The sequence below is a fragment of the Atractosteus spatula genome, chromosome 1, assembly GCF_055471065.1.
Source record: "Atractosteus spatula isolate fAtrSpa1 chromosome 1, fAtrSpa1.hap1, whole genome shotgun sequence".
Taxonomy (NCBI): Eukaryota; Metazoa; Chordata; class Actinopteri; order Semionotiformes; family Lepisosteidae; genus Atractosteus; species Atractosteus spatula.
The window spans coordinates 46,626,655-46,651,283 of record NC_142706.1 but is presented as its reverse complement, the minus strand read 5'-3'; the positions used below and the strand labels follow the sequence as shown (position 1 = coordinate 46,651,283).

At 39.4% G+C, this 24,629-nt stretch overlaps 1 protein-coding gene across 2 annotated transcripts in view; it reads right to left on the bottom strand.

Moving 5' to 3' along the window:
• The window catches only part of tbc1d2 (TBC1 domain family, member 2), a 40,943-nt gene extending 16,593 nt beyond the window's left edge, over nt 1-24,350 (bottom strand). Inside the window, exons 1-4 of one of the 2 annotated variants that reach the window (XM_088916762.1) lie at nt 24,233-24,350; nt 21,130-21,547; nt 16,449-16,596; nt 1,734-1,869 (exon numbers count right to left, since the gene is read on the bottom strand). In XM_088916762.1, coding sequence (XP_088772888.1) covers nt 1,734-1,869; nt 16,449-16,596; nt 21,130-21,547; nt 24,233-24,255 — 725 coding nt within the window. In that variant the 5' untranslated portion in view covers nt 24,256-24,350. Of the gene's footprint in view, nt 1-1,733; nt 1,870-16,448; nt 16,597-21,129; nt 21,548-23,221; nt 23,658-24,232 lie in introns of those variants that run through there. The other variant, XM_088916767.1, reaches the window with a different exon arrangement.
• Nucleotides 24,351-24,629: the final 279 nt, after the last annotated feature.

The following is a 24,629-nucleotide window of genomic DNA, read 5'->3' as shown; positions in this document are numbered from 1 at the left end:
TTCACAGATGTGGGACTATGAAAGCAATGAAGTATATATAAGATGTACTGTAGGTTAGTAACTATAATTTCAAATGAATTTAAAATGCTCTAATGATAGAATATTGTTATTTATATCTAGGATATGTGTACATTTACTGTATTCGTTCATTTTTTCTAGTTCTTCAAAGTACAAATTGAGGAATCTGAGCAGAGTTAAGTATTCGATAATCACAGCAGCAGATGATCAATATTCTCATTTACAGGAAGTGCCACATCTGTTGTTGTCTTGTTTAAATATAGCACACACTGTAAAATTAATGTCTGAAAGACAAACTTCCTTTTGGGTCAAATGGGTATTTTTCTATTTTCAAAAAGACAGTCAACCTTTATTGCCATAAATAGAACAATTCAACTTTGCCATGAACAGCAGCAGTTAAGATCAACCGATAACAGATCTGGTGATTTCAATTTTTTCCCCCTATTTTTCTTTGTAAGTTTTACTAACATTTCATTTCTTTCAACCATGAAAGTGCTCAAAATGGGACATCACAAGAAGGAGGTGAATGCAATTATATATATAGAAGTAAATGTATCACAACAATTGATTGGACTTTCATCAAACTAGTATACAAAACTGTATATCATCACGATTACTAATTTGTCTGATGCTTTGATCCAGAGCGATGTACAGTTGAAAATGATCTTAATAGCTCCAATTTGTGTGGCAAATTAATCACAATAAGACTGACCATGAGAAGTTAACAGATATAAATACACTATCAGATGTGTTTTGGTAAAGGCTGAGTCTTAAAAATAAAGGGGAATTCCTGCTTGTTAAGTGTTTGAATTGTCCCTGCAATGCTATTGCTACTAATTTCATCACTCTCATCAAATATTTCCTTTGTAGTCATGTCAACCACCAGAGAAAGCACCAGATCTGCAGCCGTGTGACCTAATTACTTCACTGGGATGCAAGTATTGCTTTTTGCATTGTGTACTATATATTAAAGTCCTATAAGAGGTGGAACATCACGTTACCAATGGAATTGATGAACTTGTAAGACAAGTTTTAGATGAATGATTGCGTTCATGATTTTAAAGCAAAATATATATCCCTTAATGGTCTACGGTTGAATATGAATACTGTAATAAATAAATCTTAATCTGGAAAATGGCTTAACAGCAACCATACATTGTAAAAAAACACGCTAAGTTTAATTTGAATTGAATGTGGGATTTCATCCCCCTGTTATTGAATTTAATGCCAGGTCAGAACCTGTGGAGAAAGATGACGGGTACCTGAGCACAGCTGCAAACTAATCAAACTACTTTTAATACAGTCGATGCTCCAAACGTATTTGGTTTTCTGTCCACTTTAATTATTTGACTTCACCTGAATAGAGGCCCCGAATAAGGGCCTGCTTTTATCTTGCTACTTTCATTGCCAAACAGCATCCCTTATAAAGAGTTTTAGATAACAATCCTTTGCTCATGACCATTAATAAAGCATTTCAACCTTGCTGCTAAATTCCTTTCATTCAGACAATGTCATTTTTGAATCTTTATTTGAGAATGTTAATAGAAGGTGTTTTTGGTGTATGTGGATTGGTGGTGGGGTGGGGTGGGGGGGGGCACTTCAGGATACCCCAAACACTCTTCTGTGTCCTCTGAGTAAAGAACAAAAGTTCACTTGACAGCCCTTCACAGTCCTGGGTCAGAGCCTGGCCTGCAGGGGGTGGCCGGCGTACTTACTGCAGCTCTGTCAGAGGGTGTTTCAGGGAGAGTTTTTGCAGGGTTGTTTGTTGCCATGGATCTGGGAGGCAGGCTGCTTCCTCTCCCACAAGGCCCACTGGGGTTTTTACTGCTGGTAAGAAGTCATCAGATTGTTCTGGGGAAAAAAAAGTGGCGGATTTCAACAAACTGCGCATTAACTACGAAAAGGGAGGACATGCCAGCCTACTGTACTACATAGGACAAACTGGAGAAATGCTCAGTGAGCCTATATGATTCCTATGCTTATTTGGAGTTAATGCTCTGGAGCTGACATTTTCCACAAATAATAATTAAAACTGATTGTATGGTACTATGGTATTTTTACTTGATTATTTCTAAGAAGCCTTCTCTTAAAGGTTTACATCTGCTCACTAATGTTTCGAACTACTGAAAGATTATAAACCAAGCAGTTCTGCAAAGTGACGACGTGCAGTGAAGTTATTTTAAGAAGACAAGGCAGAGTAGGTGCCCTTGATTTTCAATGCTGCTGACAAACCGTTGCAGTGCATCTCTGCAATTAAAACCACACTCCATCGTGTTAATTTACAGTTACTATTGTTTGACTAAGTGCAGATGGAGCAAACTCTGATAAAATCTGTTGAGAGGGAAAATATGATTCTGCAGCCTTTACTCATTTGCCAGAACTGAAATGTTTCTAGCAACAACACTATAACAAAAAATAAATACAAAACCTACATGTGTTTTTGCACTTTGTTTCTGTACAAGCACTTTTTCTGTTACATACAGTACGGGGTGCACACAATTATTCTTTTGTGTTGTACATTTTATTGTTTCTAAACAAAACAGCAAAAACAACTTTATGTCATTAAAACAGCAAGAAATACAGAACAGAAACAGAAAATAAGTTGTCAATTGTACAGCAAATGCAAAACAGATACATAATTCAATTTTAAAATGGCCAGAAGAATTTTTTATATAACTGATTTCTTTCTTTTACTTTCCTCCCCTTTAGGAAATCTTTGACTCATTTCTGTTGAATTAAGTCAACAGCCATGTCACCCTGCAACTCACAACTGGCAGCCCACTGAAGCTAAACAGGTTCCTGGACAGGAGACCTCCTGGGAAAAACTAATGGTGCTGCTGGAAGAGGTATTAGAGGAGCCAGTAGGGTCTATGTGGGTCCTAATGCCCCAGTATAGTGATGGGGACACTATACTGTAAAAAGGCGCCTTCCTTCTGATGAGATGTAAAACCGAGGTCCTGACTCTCTGTGGTCATTCAAAATTCCAGGGAGTTTTTCAAAAAGAGTAGGTGTGTAACCCCGGTGTCCTGGCCAAATTTCCCATTGACCTTTACCAATCATGGCCGCCAAATAATCCCCATCTCTGAACTGTCTTCATCACTCTGCTCTCCTCCCCACCGATAGCTGATGTGTGGCAAGTGTTCTGGTGCACTATGGCTGCCGTCACATCATCCAGATGTGGGCTTAAACGTCAGGAAAAACTATAATACACCGCTTACATAAATACAATCAACCCTATTTGCTATGCTACAAACCTAAATGAAGCTACACAAATTTGTCGACAGTTAGTAGTCGCCTCTGCTTTTCTGCAATAACAGTGGTTCTCAATATTTTAAAATGACATACTCTGTAAAATCCCTCAGTCAGGTAGGTTTTTTGGAGGCAGTAAGCAGCTTACCTCTCAAGCTATTCAGAACAGTTACAAGAGAAATTTAGTTAGAGCTCAAGAGTTAGGGTTTTGTTTCATCTGTGTTTGTGTTTTACCCAATTCCTACAATGCAGAGCAGTGTTTTACCTTGCAGAAATCACACCAAACTGGTGTGTAAAGTTGGTACAGTCCATGACAAAAAGACTTGTGGCTGTAATTGCTGCCAAAGATGCTTCCCTCAAAATGGAGTTCACAGGCCTGAATAGTTATGCTCCCAACATATTTCAGATTATTCTCTTTAGTTTTTGCTGAGTTATCTTCAGTTTTACTGTAACTTATCTTACCCTTGAAAGTCTTCAGCTTGAGTATTCAGGTTTCGAATAAAATATTAAGTTTATAAAAATGTATGTGCGTCATTTTGTAATTTCACAAAATAAGACACATTTAGAAGAGCCTGAATCCTTTTGCAAGGCACTTGTGTGTCTGTTTTCCCTAGACCTGCATATCTTACTGTGTGTCAATTTAACTTCACGTCAGGTTTGGCCACCAAAGACTAAAATATTAAATATTCTGAGCTTGCAAAGTAAAGTGGCAGGTTATACAGTTTTTATTAGTTAAAATAAGTCAGGCCTAGTCCCCCATTCTAAGCTCCTGAAAAACTCTGAATATAAAATCGTCTGTGAAGTATTAGTTTAAGACTGGTTTACACGTCTGTTTCTGGAAAGACAGGTCCAAACAGCTGCTTAGCAGTGCAGAGCTATTACTCAATATTTCCCTGCCTTAAGGGAGAGGTTTGCTATGCTGGTGACATAAAATAATTAGCGAATGAGTCAGCATGGATGACACAAGTAAGAAAAAGTTCTCCCACAGAGAAATTGAAAGAAAGTTTAAAAGTGTGTACTCTAACAGAGGTTCAGAGCCACAGACTACGCAAAAATATACCAGTGTTTACAATGTGATACTGCCTGCAGAATTATAATATTTCTTGGAATGTTTATTTCCTTCTTTAATACACTGTCTAAAGAATTGTAATTCATAATCATACCTCAAACTTTATGTTCAATGCAAAGGCAGGCGATCTGGGCTTATGGTTTGTATCGAAGCCTTTTTCAACTTCACCATGATGGGTAACATCTGAAACTATAGCTCAGTACGTCAATTACCTTACCTTTCTTTAGGGTCTTAAAAATCACAATACGCTCCTAAATAAATGTGACGGAATTCACTTCCATATTAATTCCACTGCCATGATTAATTTATAAATTTACCCTGATAAAACTGATTTTTTTTAAAAACACAAACAAACAAACATCCCACGTTTAGTGCAAACAAAATGCATTTGATGAGACTGTCATTTTTACAAAAAGCTAAGCTTCTGGCACAGAAGTGCTTGTCTGTTTGTCAATGTCTGTGTGGAAAAAAAATTCCTAGCACTGTTTTTGCCAAGCAGTGCTGTAACTGTGAGCTAAAAATACAGGGCTGCCTTAGAGTAATCAAGTGCCACCTGGTTCTCAGCTCATTAACTGTTGAGACTCCCTCTCACGCCAGTAAAGTGACTCTGCTTCCATACACCAGTTAAACATTCACAGTGCTAATCCTGGCTGGTCTTGACGGGTGGTGCTGACTTGTCACTTTTCAGCGCACACTGCTTTGCAACACACTGGACTGCGTAGGTAGACAGAGTACTGCCATCTGAGATGTTTTTTAGCAGGTTGAAAATGATTTTTAACTGGTGCTGAAAGTTTATAGAGATGCTGCAATGCCCTAAAGTTCCTTCCAGGTGTTTTTTTTTGCTGCTGCAGAATTACATGAAACAGAGATATGGAAATTTGTTCTGGAGTAGACAGTATGTGACAACGCTTTCCAAGTTAAGAGATTTGAAAATAAGACGCTGGTGCTGAGCGAGGGGGAAACAGTGCTCAACAGAAAGAAGACCTCTCTGTGCCATTCGGGCTTAGCTTAATTTACCAAAGCGCAGATACTGTTTCCTGCCACCAGTATTGAAGGGGCATGCAACGTTTCCAAAATTTAAAAGATTGCATGATAACAGGATGAGTCAGACATATTCAAATACACAAGGACTTGTGCAGGTGATGTAGTATTTCTAAATATAAATTTATGAACACAACAAAAGAGTAGATGCATCTTGTATGATGGACCAGTGCTTCATAATAGGATAAATGTATTAAAATCTACAGCAAACAATTTAATTATCACTAGCCTTATTCCAACCGTATTTTGGGCCATAATGACAAATTGACCTTAAACAACACACAATTCAGAGACTTTGTATGTTGTTTTACACATTTTTCTTTAACTGAAACATGAATGGTAAACAATGCATTGTAAATACAGTTGTGTGGACTATGCATCATAGTCCACTGTCTATCTTACTGGATTGGAACTAGCTCAGTAGCTGCAGCTCCAGCTCCAGCAGAAGAGTGTCTAGGATTGAACCCCACCCTGATGTTCTCATCAGGAGAAACGATGACACTAAATTCTGAGGTGAAAGCTCATCCTCAATGATGACAGAAAACACTGATGTCCAATCTTAGACAATGGCTTCTCATACTTTCTAAGTATATGGGAATACAATAACTGTTTCCAACTGACTCAAGCAAGTCAAACACTAGAGAAAGATTTTCCAGACCACCGTGAACTCCAGTCACATCACCCTGGAATGCTACACTGTAATGGGTGTGGTATGTTTCTTGTTCTGTTTTTTTTCTTTGCACACTGGCTTCTATGTAGATTTGTACTAGTTCAATGACACTAAACAGGCTGTGTTGTTAGGTTACATAAGAACATATGAAACAGGAAGAAGCCATTTTGACCTTCTAGACTTTGTGGCAGTTAGGAGTTAATTGATCCAAAGGATCTCATGCAGCTGTTTCTTGAAAGAAGCCAGGGCATCGGCATCAACTATGGGTCTGGTTAGCTTGTTGCACCTCCCACCATCCTTTTCTGGTAATAAAAGTGCCTCCCCTTTTCAGTCCCAAGTCCACTTCCACTTTGTTGCCACTTGTGTCCTTAGGTTTGTCTGTACGAAGCACTCTGACCCACTGGGTTGACTTTGTTACACTGTCAGAGTGCTTCTTATTTAGCAACCATAGATATAATTGGCATACAGTTGTAAGAAAAGGATTGAATTATCAGTATTCCATTATACATTAAATGCTCCTATAAAGTGTGATGTTGCTGGGCCCTGAGGCACAGCAAAGCTGCCCCAAACTATGTGGCTCCCTCCACCATGATTCACAGTTAGGAAGAGGTTTTTGTTTTGGTATGCAGTGTTTTGTTTCACCCAATTTGGTTTTATCTGTCCACAGAGCATTGTTCCAGTAGCATTGTGGAAAGCTTTGGCAAACTTCTGATGGGCAGCAATGTTTTTCTGGAGAGCAGCAGTTTCCTCTGTGGCGTCGCCTTTCCATAGCCACCACCCTCACTCAATGTTTTTCTTATTGAGGCCTCATGACACAGACATTAGTCAGTGAAAAGATGCCTGCAGATCCTTAGCTGTTACTCTGGGTTCTTTGTCACCCTCTTGAGCAATGTACAGCTCGCTCTTGCAGCGATTTTTGTTGGATGACCACTCCTAGGGAGAGTAGCCATGCTACTGAATTTCTTCAATTTGTACACTATCTGCTTGACTGTGGCATTTCTAAGTCTTTAGAAATTCTTTGTAACCCTTTCCAGCCCAGGAGCATTGACAACTCTTCTTGTGAGGTTCTCTGAAAGCTCTTTTGATTGGGGCAAGTTTCACTTCGACAAATCAGTGTTGTGAAGAGTATACTCTGCTGGTAACCAAACTTTGTGGGTTTTTTTATATTCACACCTGAAAATCATCTCTTAAATGGGATTCCTGAATCCAATTAAGTTCACATACTTTTCCAGCTTAGACGGTGAATATTTAAACATTGTGTTCAATGTAGACAAGAAAAACTACAATTGTTTGTGTACTATTTGTTTAATCAGATTGTGTTGATCTATTATTATGAATTCGATGAAAATCAGATCACACTTTAGGAGCAATTAAGGAATACAGATGATTCACTAACTTTTTCTCAAGCTGTATAAACCGTGTAATGAGTGAAAAAACTGCACAGTAGCCATAGAAAATGTCTCCTCCTCACTCCCTTCTGTTGCTTTACTGCCAAAGGAGATGACACTCTGCTGTGTCACTGTGAGGAAGTTTGAGGTGTGCACCAGCTCTGCAGGTTAACACCCACTTCAATTACCCCATCTATTAAGAGGCACAATAACTTTTTTTTACAGAAATCGCAATTACAAAAACAATTAGATTTCCTGTTTGTCATTGGTTTTATCTTTTAACTTAAATCCTCAAAATAAGTCTTTTTTTATATAATGAAATTAACACTGTATGCATTTAATTGTATATGGTACCTAAAAAAAAAATTCCCCGCTATTGTTAAATATACATTCTTTCTATATTTGGAGGGGTTTAATTTTTGTTTTATTTTCGCTCAACATGAGAAGCTTAACAACTGAATGTATTTTCAATAGAATCCTATCTTTATCTCATGTCTCATATACAGTTTATGTTTCTTCTACATGTATCCAAAATGCTGTTTTTTTTAATTGTAGATGTTTATCGCAGTCTTACATTCTATTTAACTCTTCTCAAACATCTTGCATCTTAGGGAGTTTGCTAATTTTCCTGTTTTGGTAACATCCGCAAAATTGTTCAACTATACCAGAATCGAGCTCATTGATAGAAATTAAGATAAGTTATCGTCTGTATTGTGTAGGGATCCCTGTTGTAATCTGCTAATCGTATCGCATTAGTTTGAGTATTTACCCCTTACCAGTACATATTGTTTGCTATCCCTTAACAAGTTCTCAGTTTGAATGCATGTCTTAATTTTAACGTACAGGATGTGACTGCAGTTTTAGAATTAAAACTTAAAAACAATTCAAAGAAACTTTATTAGAAGCTTTCTGAAAATCTCCAATCCCCATTTCTATTCATTACTGCGATTGCTTGTTTTCTGGCTGAAATCCATACAATTAGCAGAGGGAATTTCTTCGGAATTCACAGTGAAACGCAAACCAGCGGGCGACGTGGAAGAGCACATTTGAAACCGGGAACGGAAAGCGCTTCTTCACCAAAAGGGTCGTGTGCTGTTGAAGTCCAGGATAGCTCATTTCAAGAAACAGCTGGATGAGATCGATTTACTGCTGACTATCAACCGGGCTAGAAGGGCCCACCTCTCCTCTTCTTTTCTTATGGCCTTTCTTATGGTTTTATGTTCCGCCAAAAATTTCAGATCTGAAGCCGATCCGGCATGCAGTGTTATCTTCTCTACGTGATGCCTTGCCTCTGTTGATTGTAGGACTAAGAGTGTGAAAAGAAGTGCATGGCATGAGAGTGTACTACTGTGAGGATAAGTAGGCATGTAATATTAATTATTATTAATAATGTTAATAATTCATTGAATTTATATAGGGTTTGTATTCCAAAGTGCTTTACATATTGGTGGGGATCACCCATTTCATTCACCACTGCAGTGCAGTGCTGCCCTGGCAGCGATTTAAAGCTATTTCTCACAGGTTCAAACTTTTTTTTTAAACCATTTGAATCTGGCTTTAGAAAATTACATAGTGCTCAACCTGCTCTTTCTAATTAAACCTGTTAAACTTTCTAATGATCATGATGGAACAGCAATGCATCATATACTGTAAGTTACTGTCTAAAAATAATAGTGCTAAGAAGCATGTCATTTTACTTTATTAATAACTTTTTCTTTTACCAAAGTCTTAGTGTTCCATTAAACTATTGTAGGTCATACAAGAAGTACTCAGCTGTATAACCAACCAAAGCTCCACCCTACTACAAGCTAGGCGTCTATTGTTCAAACTCTTTTGTGCCATATTTATTTAAAGTAAACTTTGGGTTTTCAAAACTAGCGGCTATTCTAGGATGTTGCTGAAAATAAATCCAACAATGGAAGGAAAAACTATTTAGGTTCATAAATAGATTCCAGACTTCTTTAACTCAGTCATGATCTTTTCGTATAATAATATCCAGAATTAGATTTATCTGCACCACAAGAATTAGATTTATCTACACCACAAGGCAACAAAAAATAATTACTTTAGCCCATGAATTACAAAATCAAATGTTTTTTTTAGAATGTCTACAATTTTAAAAGAAAGATATAGGAATCCCATGTAAAAGAAAAAGACAAATTTTAAATAACATTAATTCCCTTAGTGAAAACATGGCAAACAATAATTTGGAGAAAAGGATACAGTGCTTTAAAATATAATAAAAATTAAGGGTTATATATTTTTATGTAAGATACTCTCAAGTAAATTACAAAGCTCCACAGCCATTTAAAACTGAACTGAGCTGAACTGCTGTTTATAAACAATTTACAGAGGTTTAAGAATTTATATGCTCTTCATAAAAGCCAAAGAAATTCTAGTTATATAACCATCAATCCATCCATTTCCTAACCCCTTTATCCAATTCAGTGTTGTGGTGGAGGTGCAGCCTATCCCAACAAGCAATGGGCCAATTTTCCCAGAAGCCAATTAATCTGACAGTATGTCTTTGGACTGTGGGAGGAAACCGGAGCACCAGGAGCAAAGACACGCAAAACCTGGGGAGAACATACAAAATTCACACCCACAGCATATCCAGAATTGCACTGCGAGGCAGCAATGCTAACCACTGGGCCACCATACCACCTCTATAATAAAAAATAAAGTGAATTCAGCTCAGTAACACAGGTATGATTTTCAACATTCAGCGAAGATGTCAGTGGCATTCCCAGTGTTCTTTTGGGGCTGCAAGTCATTTCTGACATCAGAAACATGCTGGCAAACTGCAAATGGAAAGGAAGGCAGGCTTGACAGTGATATCTCATGCTTCTAAGTAAACCAGAGCAGCCAAACCTGAGGGATGGAGCATCATCCCTCTTGGAGGTCCTGCCTTCCTGTGAGCATATGAATGACGAAGACTGCGTGCTCACATCCTTTCTTCTCACACTGAAAGCCTCACATTGCCTACAGCAGAGCTAGTGCTGAACGGAAGTCAGATGCAACAAGAAAGCTGTTGCTTGGCAGGAGGAGGAGCCCACTAAACAAAGCCCACCAAATTCCAGAGTTCAGTTAATTGAGCGACATTACTGTAGGAGTGCCAGTCACAGTCGGACAACTACGGGGCCACGGTCCAGTCACAGTCGGCTAACTACGGATAGCCTGTCACGAACCGCACGCAGGCACTTAGATGTCACCGCATAGCCATGAGCACCTCTCACCGTAGAGAGTCACACACTAAATAATCAATTATCATTCCACACGATCTTCCCTATTTATACCCTCTCACTCCACTCAGTCTCCGCTCACTATTGAGGTAACCTCTCCCGAGCTCAACCTGTGACCTACCTTTTTGGAAAGACACTATTCTTCTGATCGACTTTTTGGCTCTTGAAACTCTTGGTCTATCCCTCGACTACGGCTTCGCTTATCGTTTTTCGGACTTGGATACTTTTGTACTTAATGGAACCCTTCTGGGAAAGGACCTACGGTACTACCGCTTCGCATAGGGTTCAAACCAGCACTTGACACAGCCATGGTTCAAACACATGATCTCTGGACTATAACACTTCACCTGGGTCCTGAACTCTGCATTTCCAGATCAGCCACACAGGAACCATATGATTACCACTCCAGAAACAAAGTTCTAAACTGTACAAAAGTGCAATAAAATATTGGATTATTAACTAATCTGCACAAAAGTCTGAATTTCTGGAATTTAAATTTTCTAAGATAATAAAAATAAAATGCTCATATGAAATGTCATACCATGCATCGTGCCACACATATCCAGATATATTCAAAATTATGTGGACCGTACATCCAGCATGTCCTGCCTGCTGTGAGTGAAAACAGGAGATCAGTGTATTGTATACGGTAACTTCAGCAGTGTAAGAAGATGCCACCATGACACCATGAACAGGTCACTAGTTCCTTAGTGATAGGTCTTAGATCATGCTTCGGTCTTTCTAGAGAGATCAAAAAAGTATTTAGAACCAATTGAAGAGAAGACAGAATAATGTTCTAGCAGCAGGCCAAGAGACCAGGAATGTAACATACTCAAACTGAAAGACTCTGCCAGAGGTAAGGTTTTGTGGGTCATGTTTTGTACAGCTGGTGTCCACACTGCTGGAGAATACCTTCTTTCTAATGCAGCTCAAATGCAGCAATCCACCTTGTCATGCCAAGTGTTTGAACAGGCATTTGCTGCTCTTTCACTACCTGCACAGGAACCCAAAGAGAAAAGTTCACTGCAGGACATGAAATAGCATGGAAGGGGATGCCATTCATTACTGCTCTAAACACTGTTCACAAACAATGTTAAAATGTTCATTTGGGAGAAGTAGCTGTGGGATAGGGGCTGACCCGCGAGGCTCATTGGGGCTTTATTACATTGTAACTGCTCTCAGGAAGTTCTGAACAGTATTTTACAGGAAAAGATGCATGCATCACACGCACACTATTCATATTCCAATATGAATGGCCAATATGAATTATTACATTTTATGGCCAGCAGCCATATCACCCTGCAACCCACAACTGGCAACCCACTGAAGCTAAGCAGGTGTGAGCCTGGTCAGTACCTGGATGGGAGACCTCCTGGGAAAAACTAAGGTTGCTGCTGGAAGAGGTGTAAGTGGGGCCAGCAGGGGGCGCTCACCCTGTAGTCCATGTGGGTCCTAATGCCCCAGTATAGTGACGGGGACACTATACTGTAAACAGGTGCCGTCCTTCGGATGAGACTTAAAACCGAGGTCCTGACTCTCTGTGGTCATTAAAAATCCCAGGGCGTTTCTCGAAAAGAGTAGGGGTGTAACCCTGGCGTCCTGGCCAAATTTCCCATTGGCCCTTACCAATCATGGCCTCCTAATAATCCCCCTCTATGAATTGGCTATCCCCACTGATAGCTGATGTGTGGTGAGCGTTCTGGTGCACTATGGCTGCCGTCACATCATCCAGGTGGATGCTGCACATGGGTGGTGGTGGTGGAGGGGAGTCCCCATTACCTGTAAAGCGCTTTGAGTGGAGTGTCCAGAAAAGTGCTATATAAGTGTAAGCAATTATTATTATATGCAAGGAGGTTTTAGAAATTAACAGGGAAGCTGGTACTAAAATGTACTTGCACAGCCCAAAGTCATGTGTCTCACACTAGCTGCTGTGAAAGTATGCAACGGTATCTAGCATTGTGGTCATCAAAGCCACATTCACAAGAACTGCATTTATCTATGTGTGTATATTTACTACCTCTCACTAACCTCTCTAACCAGATTTCACCTACTGTGATTATTACATAAAATACTTCCTATACAAAAGGAAGTAGACAGAATGGGTCACAGTGACCAAATAGGAGGCTGGCATTTAAAACCTTAAATGGAACAGTAAGAGTAGAATGCACGATGGTTCCATTACATAACACAGTGTTTTATGCCAAACATTTTTAAATAGAACGGTAGGAGTCTATGTTAAATAGCAAGTATATCCAGCAATGTCTCAAATGTTGGAATACATTGGTTTAAGCCTAGGAAAAGTACACCTACAAAGCTTTCCTTTGAAAAGATACAATATTATCGTGACTGGGGGGAGGCTGCTGAGTTTCACCAAAGTTGAAACTTGACTATCTTACACAGAAGGTTGGTAACAATGAATATTGTTTTGCAATATTTTAATATTTATATACCCATTCGTGGGCCAAGTGGAAAGTCCAGATGAGAAGGGAGTTCTTAACTAGTCAGGTAAATTATGAAGACCACCATTTTAAATAATAAATGTTCAATGGTCGTCACTGGTTATTAAGCCAGCCTTCATAAGACTGGACCACAGCATAAGCACAGGAGCAGAGATATTAGGGGGAAAGAAAGGAAAGAACAGAAAAGGAAAAAGGGTGAAGGAGAAACATCCTTCATCAAATCATCAAAACACCAAAGCTGAGACATGGGAGAATTATTTTTTCCCAAATCAGTCCAACAGTCTTACGACCACATTCTGTCTAGCACCGAGCACCTCATCTTGCTAATTATGTTAGGAAATTTTAATTTCCTATATTGTGAAAACAGGGGAATTTGTGTCTGTGGTTTAAATGGGAGATTTACTACTAGGTAAGACCCATTTTCATTAGGACATAGGCCCGTTGATTTATTAAGGGGTTTTATGGTATTGTATATTTAGTTATAGGACAGAATTCTGTAATATTCTAGGTCTCCTGTATATAGTTGTATGGAATAAACCTATTACTTGTTCCTTTGCAGCCTACGGATACTGACCCAGCTACCCACCTGAACTAGTTGTATAGATACTGTGTGTATATTATTATTAGGAGATATTTGTATTGTCTATGTTTGATCTTGATTATTACCATATTATTAAGGTATACCAGAAAATAAAAAAAACTGCTTGGTTTCGTTTCGGTGTGAAATTATTAATCTTTATAATTTGCTTGCATAACAAACTAGTGTCAACATCTGTTTTTTTTATATTCATTTAATAATCACAATGTATACCGTATATGCTGCTCTATACTGTATATATGAGTATATGAAAGCATGGACATATTACATGGGACAGTTATAGCATGAAACCCCCCTTTTTGCGGAAAATTTTAAAAAGAGGAAGCTGTTTCCCACTTCAGTGGTGTGCTAATACATTTCCTAAGTTATTAAAACAACACATGTAAAGAGACAGGGATGTTGAAATCTGATAGAGACACAGTTTAAAAATCGGGAATGTGCATGCCATGCATGAGACAAAGCATAGCATGGATAAAATCCAGCAATATTAATGCTGTCTAGCGCAACTGGCTTTCATTTGGCTGTTCAACAAAGTAACAGTGTTCATGTGTCATCCAGATAAGGCAGGTTCTTCTAATGTCAGTGCTTAGACTTGTTCTCTAGACTGTATCTGATCACTTTTTGTAAGCCATTCTCTTCTTGTTAATCATCCCAAACTGTGAAAATGAAGGAGACCTTGTTCACACATTTCAGCTTTTTTTTCACTTTTTAGAAACAATTTACAAACACTGAGCATTTATAACATGGCTTGTTAGCTGAAAATGGTGTTTTTATGAATTTAGTTTATTTGAAATTTCATTAGGTTACAATACTTGTACTGTTCATTTTCTACGTCTTGTTAAGTACTTTGAGAAGAAGCTATTCAAAATACCACTATTCAGCACTATTCAAAATTTTAAAAATGGAATGCATGGAACTATGTATCAGATTCTATTGCTTAAAAAAGTTCAATCTTTTAAAAAAAGAAAATAATATGTTTACTATTTATTGACAGTCATTTTAATATACACAAATTAGAAAATGTCATAAAAGGGATGGAAATCAATTTGATAAATCTGTCTATTCCTTATATATGCGTTTATTAAAAGTACAATTCCTGTACAATTTCATTTATACACAGCTTTAGATTTTTTAAGCCTACCATCAGAATTATAACAAGTATGTTTGTGCATCAAATCAAGGGATATATTTATTCTTATGTTTGGTAAAAAAATACAAAAGAGAAAAACAACCAATAAATATTACTGGGTATTGTTGGTGAAACCTTTTTTGTTCTTTTACTTGTTCCCTGAATTCAGATATTTCAAACTCAGAGAGTTTTAGCTTAAGAAGAAAAGGAAAAATCTTCCCTTTTCCTACCTGAATCACTTATCCTGTTTAAACACGCAGACATCAAAAGCTGCTTCTTTTATGTAATCTGTAGACTCTCAAATGAGTGTGTCAACCTGTCTATCCCTTCACAACACAAGATCCAACCTGTTACTGATCCGATGCTATAACCATAGCATTTTAAACTACATGCAATACTACAAAGTACTTAGTATTTTTCACACTAAGGTCTGCTAAAATACATATGGCTATTCCCTTTGAAATCGACTACCAGAAACCTGAAACGTATAACACGAACCACAAAGGTTTCACATTTTTTCCAAATCTGTCTAGTTTGTCACAGTCCTAAGATAAGCTATTTGTTAAACCACGAAAGTGACTACAACACTCGAATGAGGAAATCTGATTTAATCCTCAACTGCAATGTCGGAAATGCAACTGAAAAAGCATCCAATTAAATAAAAAATGCTTTACATTCAACTAGCTATATATATATACACAGTATCTAAGAACTCCCCATTACTAGAGCTCAGAATAAGAGGCACCTTAATTTCCTCATGAAACAGCTAGTTGAGATTCTTGGATCAAGTAGATATTAACTACCAAACAGGCTAGGTGGGCCTAACCTTATGTTCTTACTAAAAGTACAGGACATGGACGAGACCCCAATTCCTAGCACTCACCGGTACTGTAGGATGTAAATATGGGGCTTTAAACCCCAACTTTTCATGCAGAATTCATCATGCTAACACCCCATCCCCCCGCCCACTGCACCGCCCCCAACTTAGCAACCCTCTAATGTGCGGGCAGTTCAAAATTACTCCTAATGGTATATATGTGGCTAAGGCTCTGTGCCTGTGGCTGGAAGGTTGCTGGTTCAAATCCCATAGCCAGCAGAGGAATTCTACTCCGTTGGGCCCCTTAGCAAGGCCCTCAACCCCAACTGCTCCAAGGGTGCCGTATAAATGGCTGACCCTGCGCTCTGACCCCAAGCTTCTCTCCCTGTCTGTGTGCCTGTGTGTCTCATGGAGAGCAAGCTGGAGTATGCGAATAAGCTGGGGTATTATGGCTAATAAAGTGAACTTATCTTATATTAACCCTTTCCCATATGGCACTGCTTCAATACACAGAACTACTGTAAATTGTAGCCATCCACAATCTACCATCTAACTGTTGTGCTGTTTCATTGGATCTGAATGAAAAACCTAAAAAGGAAAGGATAAGACAGCCACTGTGCAAGCATTAATGGAGTAGAACGCCCTGTGCCATGTAAGACGTGATAATGTCATTTGTCGATGCAGCTGTTTTGCCTCTTACTGCACTTTGTCTTAGTCGTGTGATAAAGTGAAGTCACGGACAGCGTTGTTCCTATGTGCCCGGCTTACCTCCGCTGTTTGACAGGACATGTGGCTCGCTGTCCGCCAGTGGGACCTCAGACAGCTTGGTGGGCTCTCTGGTGAGTTTGCCACTGTGCTCCAAGCGTCTCAGCTGCAGCTGCTGCAGCCAGTACATCATGGCCTCACGGTTCAATGCCTGCAAAAACAAAAGCCTCCATTGAGACTTCAGCACAGCTGGGACAGAGGTCAGGCCTGGGACAGGCAGTTCCTTAACCCCAGAAACGATCCTGAGGAGCACAAAGTCATGTCAAACAGTCATGTCACACAGATAAATTTGCTGCCTTGAGCCCGTTGCTTGCCAGGATAGGTCAGGGCTTGAATTTATTGGTCATACTTGCAGTCTGTGAAGGAATGTGCAGGCGAAAACCTAAAGTATTTAGTTTGCACTTTGCATTCAATGAGTAATTGGCTGGGCTTGCTTATGCTTAAATGCCAACGGATAAATACTAACAAACAATCCTATGTTTTAAAAAGAATTGGGTGCTTTAGATGTTGTTTTTGATATCCAACTACCATGATATTTTCATCTGACACACTCATTAATGTACTTTTAATTCAGACACACAAAGTTGTACACAGAACTATTTTAAGAAACATGAAATAATTGTATTCATTTCCTGTGTTTATTAATGAGCTCTTGCATATTGTACACAGCAGTTCCACGTCTTCCTGATATTTTCTTTTTTTTTCTTTCCGTCAATGATATGCGCTGTTGATCACAAAAAAGAATATTTCACAACTGGAATGAAAGGGAAAATGTCAACATAAGGCGACCGTAACAAAAACTGAATGAAAATGAAAATGGGAAACATGTACGTCTGCTCGGAGAATGAGGAGCAAGAAGGCACATTTGCAAAATGGGTCCCCATGATTGTGGGAAATATAACATTTCAAAACACTTTCCTGAAAGGTATCAAAGAGCGAATGGAGTAAAGAAACAGAAAAGTGAAGTAAAGTCGGCAGAAAAAAGGAACCCAGTCATGCTGCAAAGGCCGACATACAGAAAAACAAGAAAGACGAGAAGTGTTTCGCCAAACAAATGAAGAAAGTTTTTCAGGACTGCAGCTTGGTATGGTACTGTACTGTTCAACAGGAACAACTGGATTAAGTGATCTTGTCGCCTCACAGATCTCTATGGAGTGAGCCAAGAGAAAAGTCAGGGGAACCTGCTCAGAATACCTCCCTCTTGTACTTGCATGAAAACGTCCTGTTTTCACTTTTCTCATTAGTAATCCTGGGTCACGGAATTTTAAGTCAATCCATAAAAAATATCAGGGCGACTTTAGAAAGTGGTATAGTAAAAAATAACAGATTTCTTATGTTACATATGAAAATGTTAAAATCTCATTAAAGTGGCTAGAAGAGGCTTCCTGATCAACATTTCCTACTTTACACCTTCATGAGAAAACAGCTGTTCATTACTGTGCAGCTGCCTACCCAGTCAAAATGCCTGATTGGGACTGAGCAACACAGTACAATGATGATTAAGTGTACTGTGTACTTAATATATCACAGATCACAGTTTGTTTCATAGGAATTTGTTTGTATCATAGGAAACTGTGGCCCTAGTTTCTTCCCACAGTCCAACTACATACAGGTAGGTTAACTGGCTTCTAGGAAAACTGGCCCTGGTGTGCGAGTGTGCACGATTGTGCGCGAGTGTGCACGAGTTTGTGTCTGTGTCTCTGTGTGACTGTCCAGGGTGTGTTTCAGGCTGGCACTCGGTGCTTGCCAGGTTAGACCCCAGCTCCACTGTGACCCTGGACTGGATGAAAGGTTGAGCTTAGAAAATGGATGGAGGGTTCTGTACGTGTAAGTCAGTAAAAAATATACATTGAGCAATACTAGTTGTGTATGTTAATGTTAGTAGTAAATGTTGAGTAAATGTTGTAAATGTTTTCGACAGATTCATGCCTTCAATACGTCCCTGCTTTAGCTTTAGAAATCGAGGGACAAAAATCAATCCGAAGAAGCCACAAGTTGACAGTCTTTGGTTCACTTGGAAAGCTTCATTAAAGAAAGTCTTTCAAAATACTACTCAAAAGTCTACAATATATCATTTTTAAAAATCCTCTAACATGGCTCAGAGTCACTCCATGCAAAAGTGGATGTTTCGAAAAACTTTGGTTTGGGCAAAGCATTCTGGGTGTGGGGGAATGAAGGTTTTCCTTTCCAGGGTGGGGTGGTTGTCTTGGTGCTTTTTTGCTTTCCTTTAGGTGGAAAAGATAAGTTAAAATGGAAACAGGCTTCTGTTGACGTCTTTTCTACCACAAAACTGGAAAATGCACAAAAACTCCTCTTCAGTGTGCATTTCTTCCACAATGGATGCAGTTTACAGTGCTTATACATCGTGGTGCTCGCAATAATATTTGAACACCATAATATGCATTTATTTGAACAGTGTTGTGCAAACAATAATATTTTATTTGTATATTACTATAAAATATTCTATAATAAAATATAACCACCAAGCCCAACTCTGTTCACTTCTGTTACATTGCCACTCTTTCAAAATGTGTTCTTCCATGCCCATCAACCCTGCTCATTAGTGCCGTCACCCCAAGGAAGAAGCTGTATGGAAACTCCCGTGTAGATTGTCCTGCTCTGTAACTGCTCTTGTATTCAGCTCTGAAACTTGGATGCAATATGTGATTCACAATGCCACAAACAGGATAATATACTTCCTTAGAAAGCTTTCAAAGAGAGAAACTAGAATTATTCCTGGTCTCAGGGCATGGATAGATACAAACTGTGTAAAGTAGAGACATCTCTTCTACCTAGAACAAAGGAGATTTAATCCAAGGGCACAAAAGCCTAAAAGATATCAAAAGTGCCATTCCAGGGCAGTTCTCAGGTTTCAGGAGTGAAACAAGGTCACAAATGGAAAATAAAAGAGAATTATTATTATTCACACAAAGTTGTTGAGGACATACAGAACAGGGATCCCAACCAGCTGGGTGAGGCTCTTGAAGAAATTAAGATTCAGTTAGCTAACAAAAAGACAAACAAGATTGACGAGCACCATAGGACTACAGTAGCTTGTGGTATATGGGTTTAAAGGATATATACTTAATTGAACAAATCACCTGCTTAAATGTGTTCATAGTTGTTAGAAATGGATAATTTAAGGGTGAGCTATAAAACCTACTGGGTTGTGTCTCTCTGCGATAAGAGTTGGCCACCCCTGCTATATATGCCCTCCATTCCTTCAGGTAACGTATTAATAGGAATGACCACACTCTACAACACTCAACCTACTACTCACACAGGTGAAGTGAGGTCCTTACCTGTCAGTTCACTAATCTTTTTCACTCTCTTGGCCATCACTGCCACTTAACCTTTCTGCAGCAGTAGCAGTGGAATGATAGGATATTGACCTACTTCTACGCTAATACACTGAGATCAAACAAAGTGTGAATGAACTATGAAATCTTGTTACAACACTGCAATCTTCTGGCTGAATTAAGCAATTGGGTATATAGGACAGAATTTCCCAGAGTTGTGCAATATCTGCTTCAATGGCTTTGATACGTGTGGCACTTCCTGCTGGCTCTTTTCTGGGGATCCTATTAGCTCTGTTATTTTTCAATCCAGTAAAAAAAACACAGGACAGGAAATAACCTCTGTAATTAAATAAATAGCCCGTGTAAATGAATAAAACCAAGTGTACATTATTCAGTGAGAACTGAACTTCCTGCATGAAGTATTAAATTGAAAAATATGTATTAAAAAGAGTTAATCACAGCTGAAGTATTGTTGCAAGTGTGACACACTTTCTTGCCAGTCATCTGAAATCTGAAAAGCATTTAACATTAAAGACAGGGAAATTCCCTTGTGTTACATAATACAGGCTAACTAAAAATAACCACATAGGAGCGTAAACTGTAGAAAAGTGATGTTGGAAGTGATTTTTATATATTTTTCCTCAAGGCATGTTTTTGAATCCATTTTTTGTTGCCTATTTTTATTTTTTTCAGATCCAGGTTTTTTTTTGTCTAAATATTTCTCAGGTTTCCAGTAAAACTCCAGAGCTTTCAAATTGGCCTACAGTAGTGACAGTTTGGTTTTGAAGAACTATAAAGCTGCATGCTTCAGAAGCTAGGTATCTTCAAACCCTGAGCCTGAGAGACCTATCCGGTATGTCCAGAATTCAGCAGCCAGAATCACGATAAGGTCTTGTGCACGTGGTCGCATTACTTCTGTCATGGAGACACTGCACTGGCTTCCTATCAGGTTTTGTGTGGACTTCATGCTCACCTATAAGGCTCTAAATGGTTTAGCACCTCAGTACCTGTCTGATTTACGATCATCCTACTCCCCACCTCACAGTCTTCATTTGTCTAATTCTGGTCTCCTGTCTGTTCCCCAATCCCGTCTAAACTCTATGGGTGACTGGGCCTTCTCCTGCTGTGCCCCAAAGCTCTGGAACTCTATCCCTAAGGATATCAAGGAGTCACCTTCCCTGAGCTCCTTCATTTTACTGGTTCTGTGTCTGCACCTTTGTTTTCCTACTACATTCCAAACCCTTTGTCGTAGCTGTATAATTCTGCTGTTTCTTCTCCTTGTGTGCTTTTTTCCTTACAGTAAAGCGCTTTGAGAAGCCACTTGTGAGGGCGCTATATGAAATAACAATGGTGATTATTAAGTAACACACTGACACAAAGTTTACCTTCAGCACGAAAAGCTTCTCCGGGGTTTGGATGTGGAAAGTGCCTTCCTCCGCCTGGAGAGGGTACCTGTAGGTGGCGCTGGTCAGGTCTATGCTGCCGAGAGGGTTTATGTCCTGGGGAGTTCGGTAGTAGTACAGCTGGCACTTCTTGTCCTCGTAGGCAAACCAGCGGGACTTCCAGGCCCTGAGAGGCCCACCCAGCTTGTGGAGGTATCCACACAGCTTGGTGGAGCTGCCCTCCTGAGTTACAGCGTCTTTTTCCGGAACACCGTCGCTGCCCTGGCCCCTCGGCGGGGAGCGCCGACCTCCTTCCTTGGCATCACCTTCGGCCCCGCCAGCGGAAATCCCATCGGGACCGACCGAGGCAGAGCCGCGGTGGCGTGCTTCCACTTTGTCACCCATCACGGCAAGGCATGGGCTAAGCAAGAGAGGACAGCAGATGACGAGGAGCTTTTTGAAGAGAGAGCGGCTTAACGTCCACAACGAGAAGGCATGGAAGCTGTCAGGCCTCAACTTAAGACAGCAAGAAACGTACAAGAACAGACAGTGGAGAAACCTGCTGTCTAAAGCTGCCATCCTACATTCACTCCCTCCTTCAAATACCTTTCATACAGTATCATCGTGCCAAGTTTTTGACTGCTTCTTGAAATTCAGTTTAAAATGTTGGGATTCGGTCAACTGATTTGCAGACACATCCCTAGTATTCCCTTGGCGGTCGGCCCTGCACACTTGTTTGAACAGTGTGGATCTGTTAATGACACAGCATGATCAAATAAATCACAGCAAAGAAATATTAACAGTCAAGTCCCGACGCGTGCTTGGCTCTTAATATTGTTTGGCTAAAAAGTTGAAAATAAAAAAGGTTTATTATACTTATTTACCAACACCTCTTTCTTCAATCTTTAATGCAAAATCACTTGAATTAGTGCACAATACACATGTTTCCTGTACAAATATTTCAGGTTTCAGGAACAAACTTACACAAGTTATATTCTAATGTCTTATGTTTAACCCATGTCACAGTTCCTCTGTAAGCAAACAATGACAATGGCACTAATTGGGCTAACAAAAAGTGGCAAGACGCGTGGAATAATAACCACAGACTGAAACAATTTATTGACAATGTATCCAACAAACCCGCTGGAAATGACCTACCCAGACAAGCCTGGGTCAAGCTGAACCGACTAAGAACCGGACATGGCCGTTTCCGGGCCACCCTACACAAGTGGGGTCTCACTGATGACCCAACTTGCGAATGCGGCGATGGCAAGGAGCAGACGGCTGACCACATCCTATACTCCTGCTCCTCTGTGATAATCATCTTCTAGCAGTGCTACCAGATAAACAGACAACTACATTGTACTTCCCTGTTAGCCTAATGTGGTTACTTTTGCACAATATCGAGCAGCCTATTTCTATAAAATTATATATAGGCATAACAGGTATAGGTATTCCTGTCAGGAATATATTTCCAAAGTATAAATATATTCTAAATTATTTATTTTTAAATGCACGCCAGTATTTTCCACATGCACCCACATACTGCAGGTTAACTGTCCATTTTCGAAATCCTTTTCTAATTGCCAACATTTAAGAAGTTGCAAAATTATAAATACACTCATAAAATATACAAATTCAATTAATTAAAAAACGGACTTCTGTTGATTATTCCTATTCACAGCAGACTATAAAAAATAATTTACTTGTACTATATTAAATGAATACCGATTATTTGTCCGGTAAGATAAAATGCAGTACTCGCCTATGCTATTTACCAAATATTCATACCAAATGCGTATTTGCATTTGATATGCAAATATGTTTATAATGTATGTTTAGCAATTACATAACTTTAGATCGCAGTTGTTCCATAAAGGCAAAGGCACATTCAGCACTTTACTATCGACGAGCAGTAAAATTTTGATTGCTTAATTACGTTTAGGTACAATGTCACACTCAAACTGCTTTTTACGATTGTCCACCTCTAAAATGACGCTCGTGTGTACAGCACTCCTTTAACTCACCTTTCCAAAAAACAACTTTACATTTCCCTCTCGAGAAGCTACACCACACAATAATCGGTGGATCTTACCTGAATCGCCTAATTTGTAACTTCCCAGTTGCGGTCGCATTGTGCTGCTAATCCCAATGCAGCTAGTAAAAAGGAGGAAAAGCCGGAATTTCCCAGCAGTTTCTCAAACATCAGAGGTAAATTGATAATGTCTCAGCTTCTGCCCGTCTTTATTCCGCACTCAATGGGCTCGGGGTGGGTTTCGGAAAGGACTTCGCCGCTGACGATCTCAAAATTAACACTAAAAGCAGCTTCTGACTACATTGGCTACAAGTCAATTCCTCCTGTCTTGCCGACTTGCAGTAAAGTGCGCTTCGAAGCGGGCTGTACTCCAGAGACCTGAGTCGCCAGGTTTGCACTGGCTGATCAGAAGACCGCCTTCGCTGAACACCTCAGCTCACCCGTCAGGAGAGAGAGTGATTTGCTCTCCCCGTCGTGCACACCTCCACCAGCTTGTGACCGAGCTTCATGTGATTTACTAACTATAGTATATGTAAGGTTAACGAAATGTCAACCGGCTGACTGCGGCGCATATTTGAGCTTTAGTCCATGTTTGCTCAGAGAGAAGAGAAAAAGTCGCCACCGGGTTGCTTCTAAAGTGATACAAGAAGCAAAGCTTTTCTTTGAGTACTTAGTTATGGGACGCAGGCCAAGACGCTGTTGATCTGTACTCTTTCCAAGAATAGACACACAGATTGTAGGAGAAAAACACGTGTTTTAAAAAATATTTTCTCAATGTAAACTGTTTTTGAGAAAAATGTAGTTGGGTTAGGAAAGAGTATGCAGTGCAGTTTTATAGATAACATTCTACACTTTAAAAATCAGAGTAGAACAAATATAATAACGATGACAAAAACATTGATTGCTAAACGATTTTTAAGCTCCGGTACAAAAAGTAAAAATTAATTTAGTTTTAAAACGATTATACGAAAAGGTTGGGACTCTTTAATCAGTTGTATCAATCAGTACCGGTAAAATCTATATTTTTATTACAACATCACTAAACCAAAGAGAGAAAAAAAGAATATTTACCCGATAATGAACTTCCCAAGCATTCTTATACTGTTGGTACCGTCTGAAAGAACGTCTTATATTGTTTTGCGTGCTGTTTCAACAAGTCCGGCAAAACGCAACTTGTCTAATGATGTGCATCTACAGAACACGTGAAGCCTTTCACGGGGAAGCAAATTAATATTGCTCAATGGTTTAAAAATAGTATGAATGAACGAGAACTCATAGCAGTAAGACACACTTCTCCAGCTCAATTACTCCCTCACCGCCTGCCTTCAGACTTTCATGAGAAGCGATTTTGTTTTGTGATGTATTATAATATTAATAGTGTAACACTTACGGCCGACAGGCACTGTGTAAGAGCCGGCGTACCAGAGCAGGTGAGGTCACCGCCCTTCCCTGTGATAGCAGGACTACA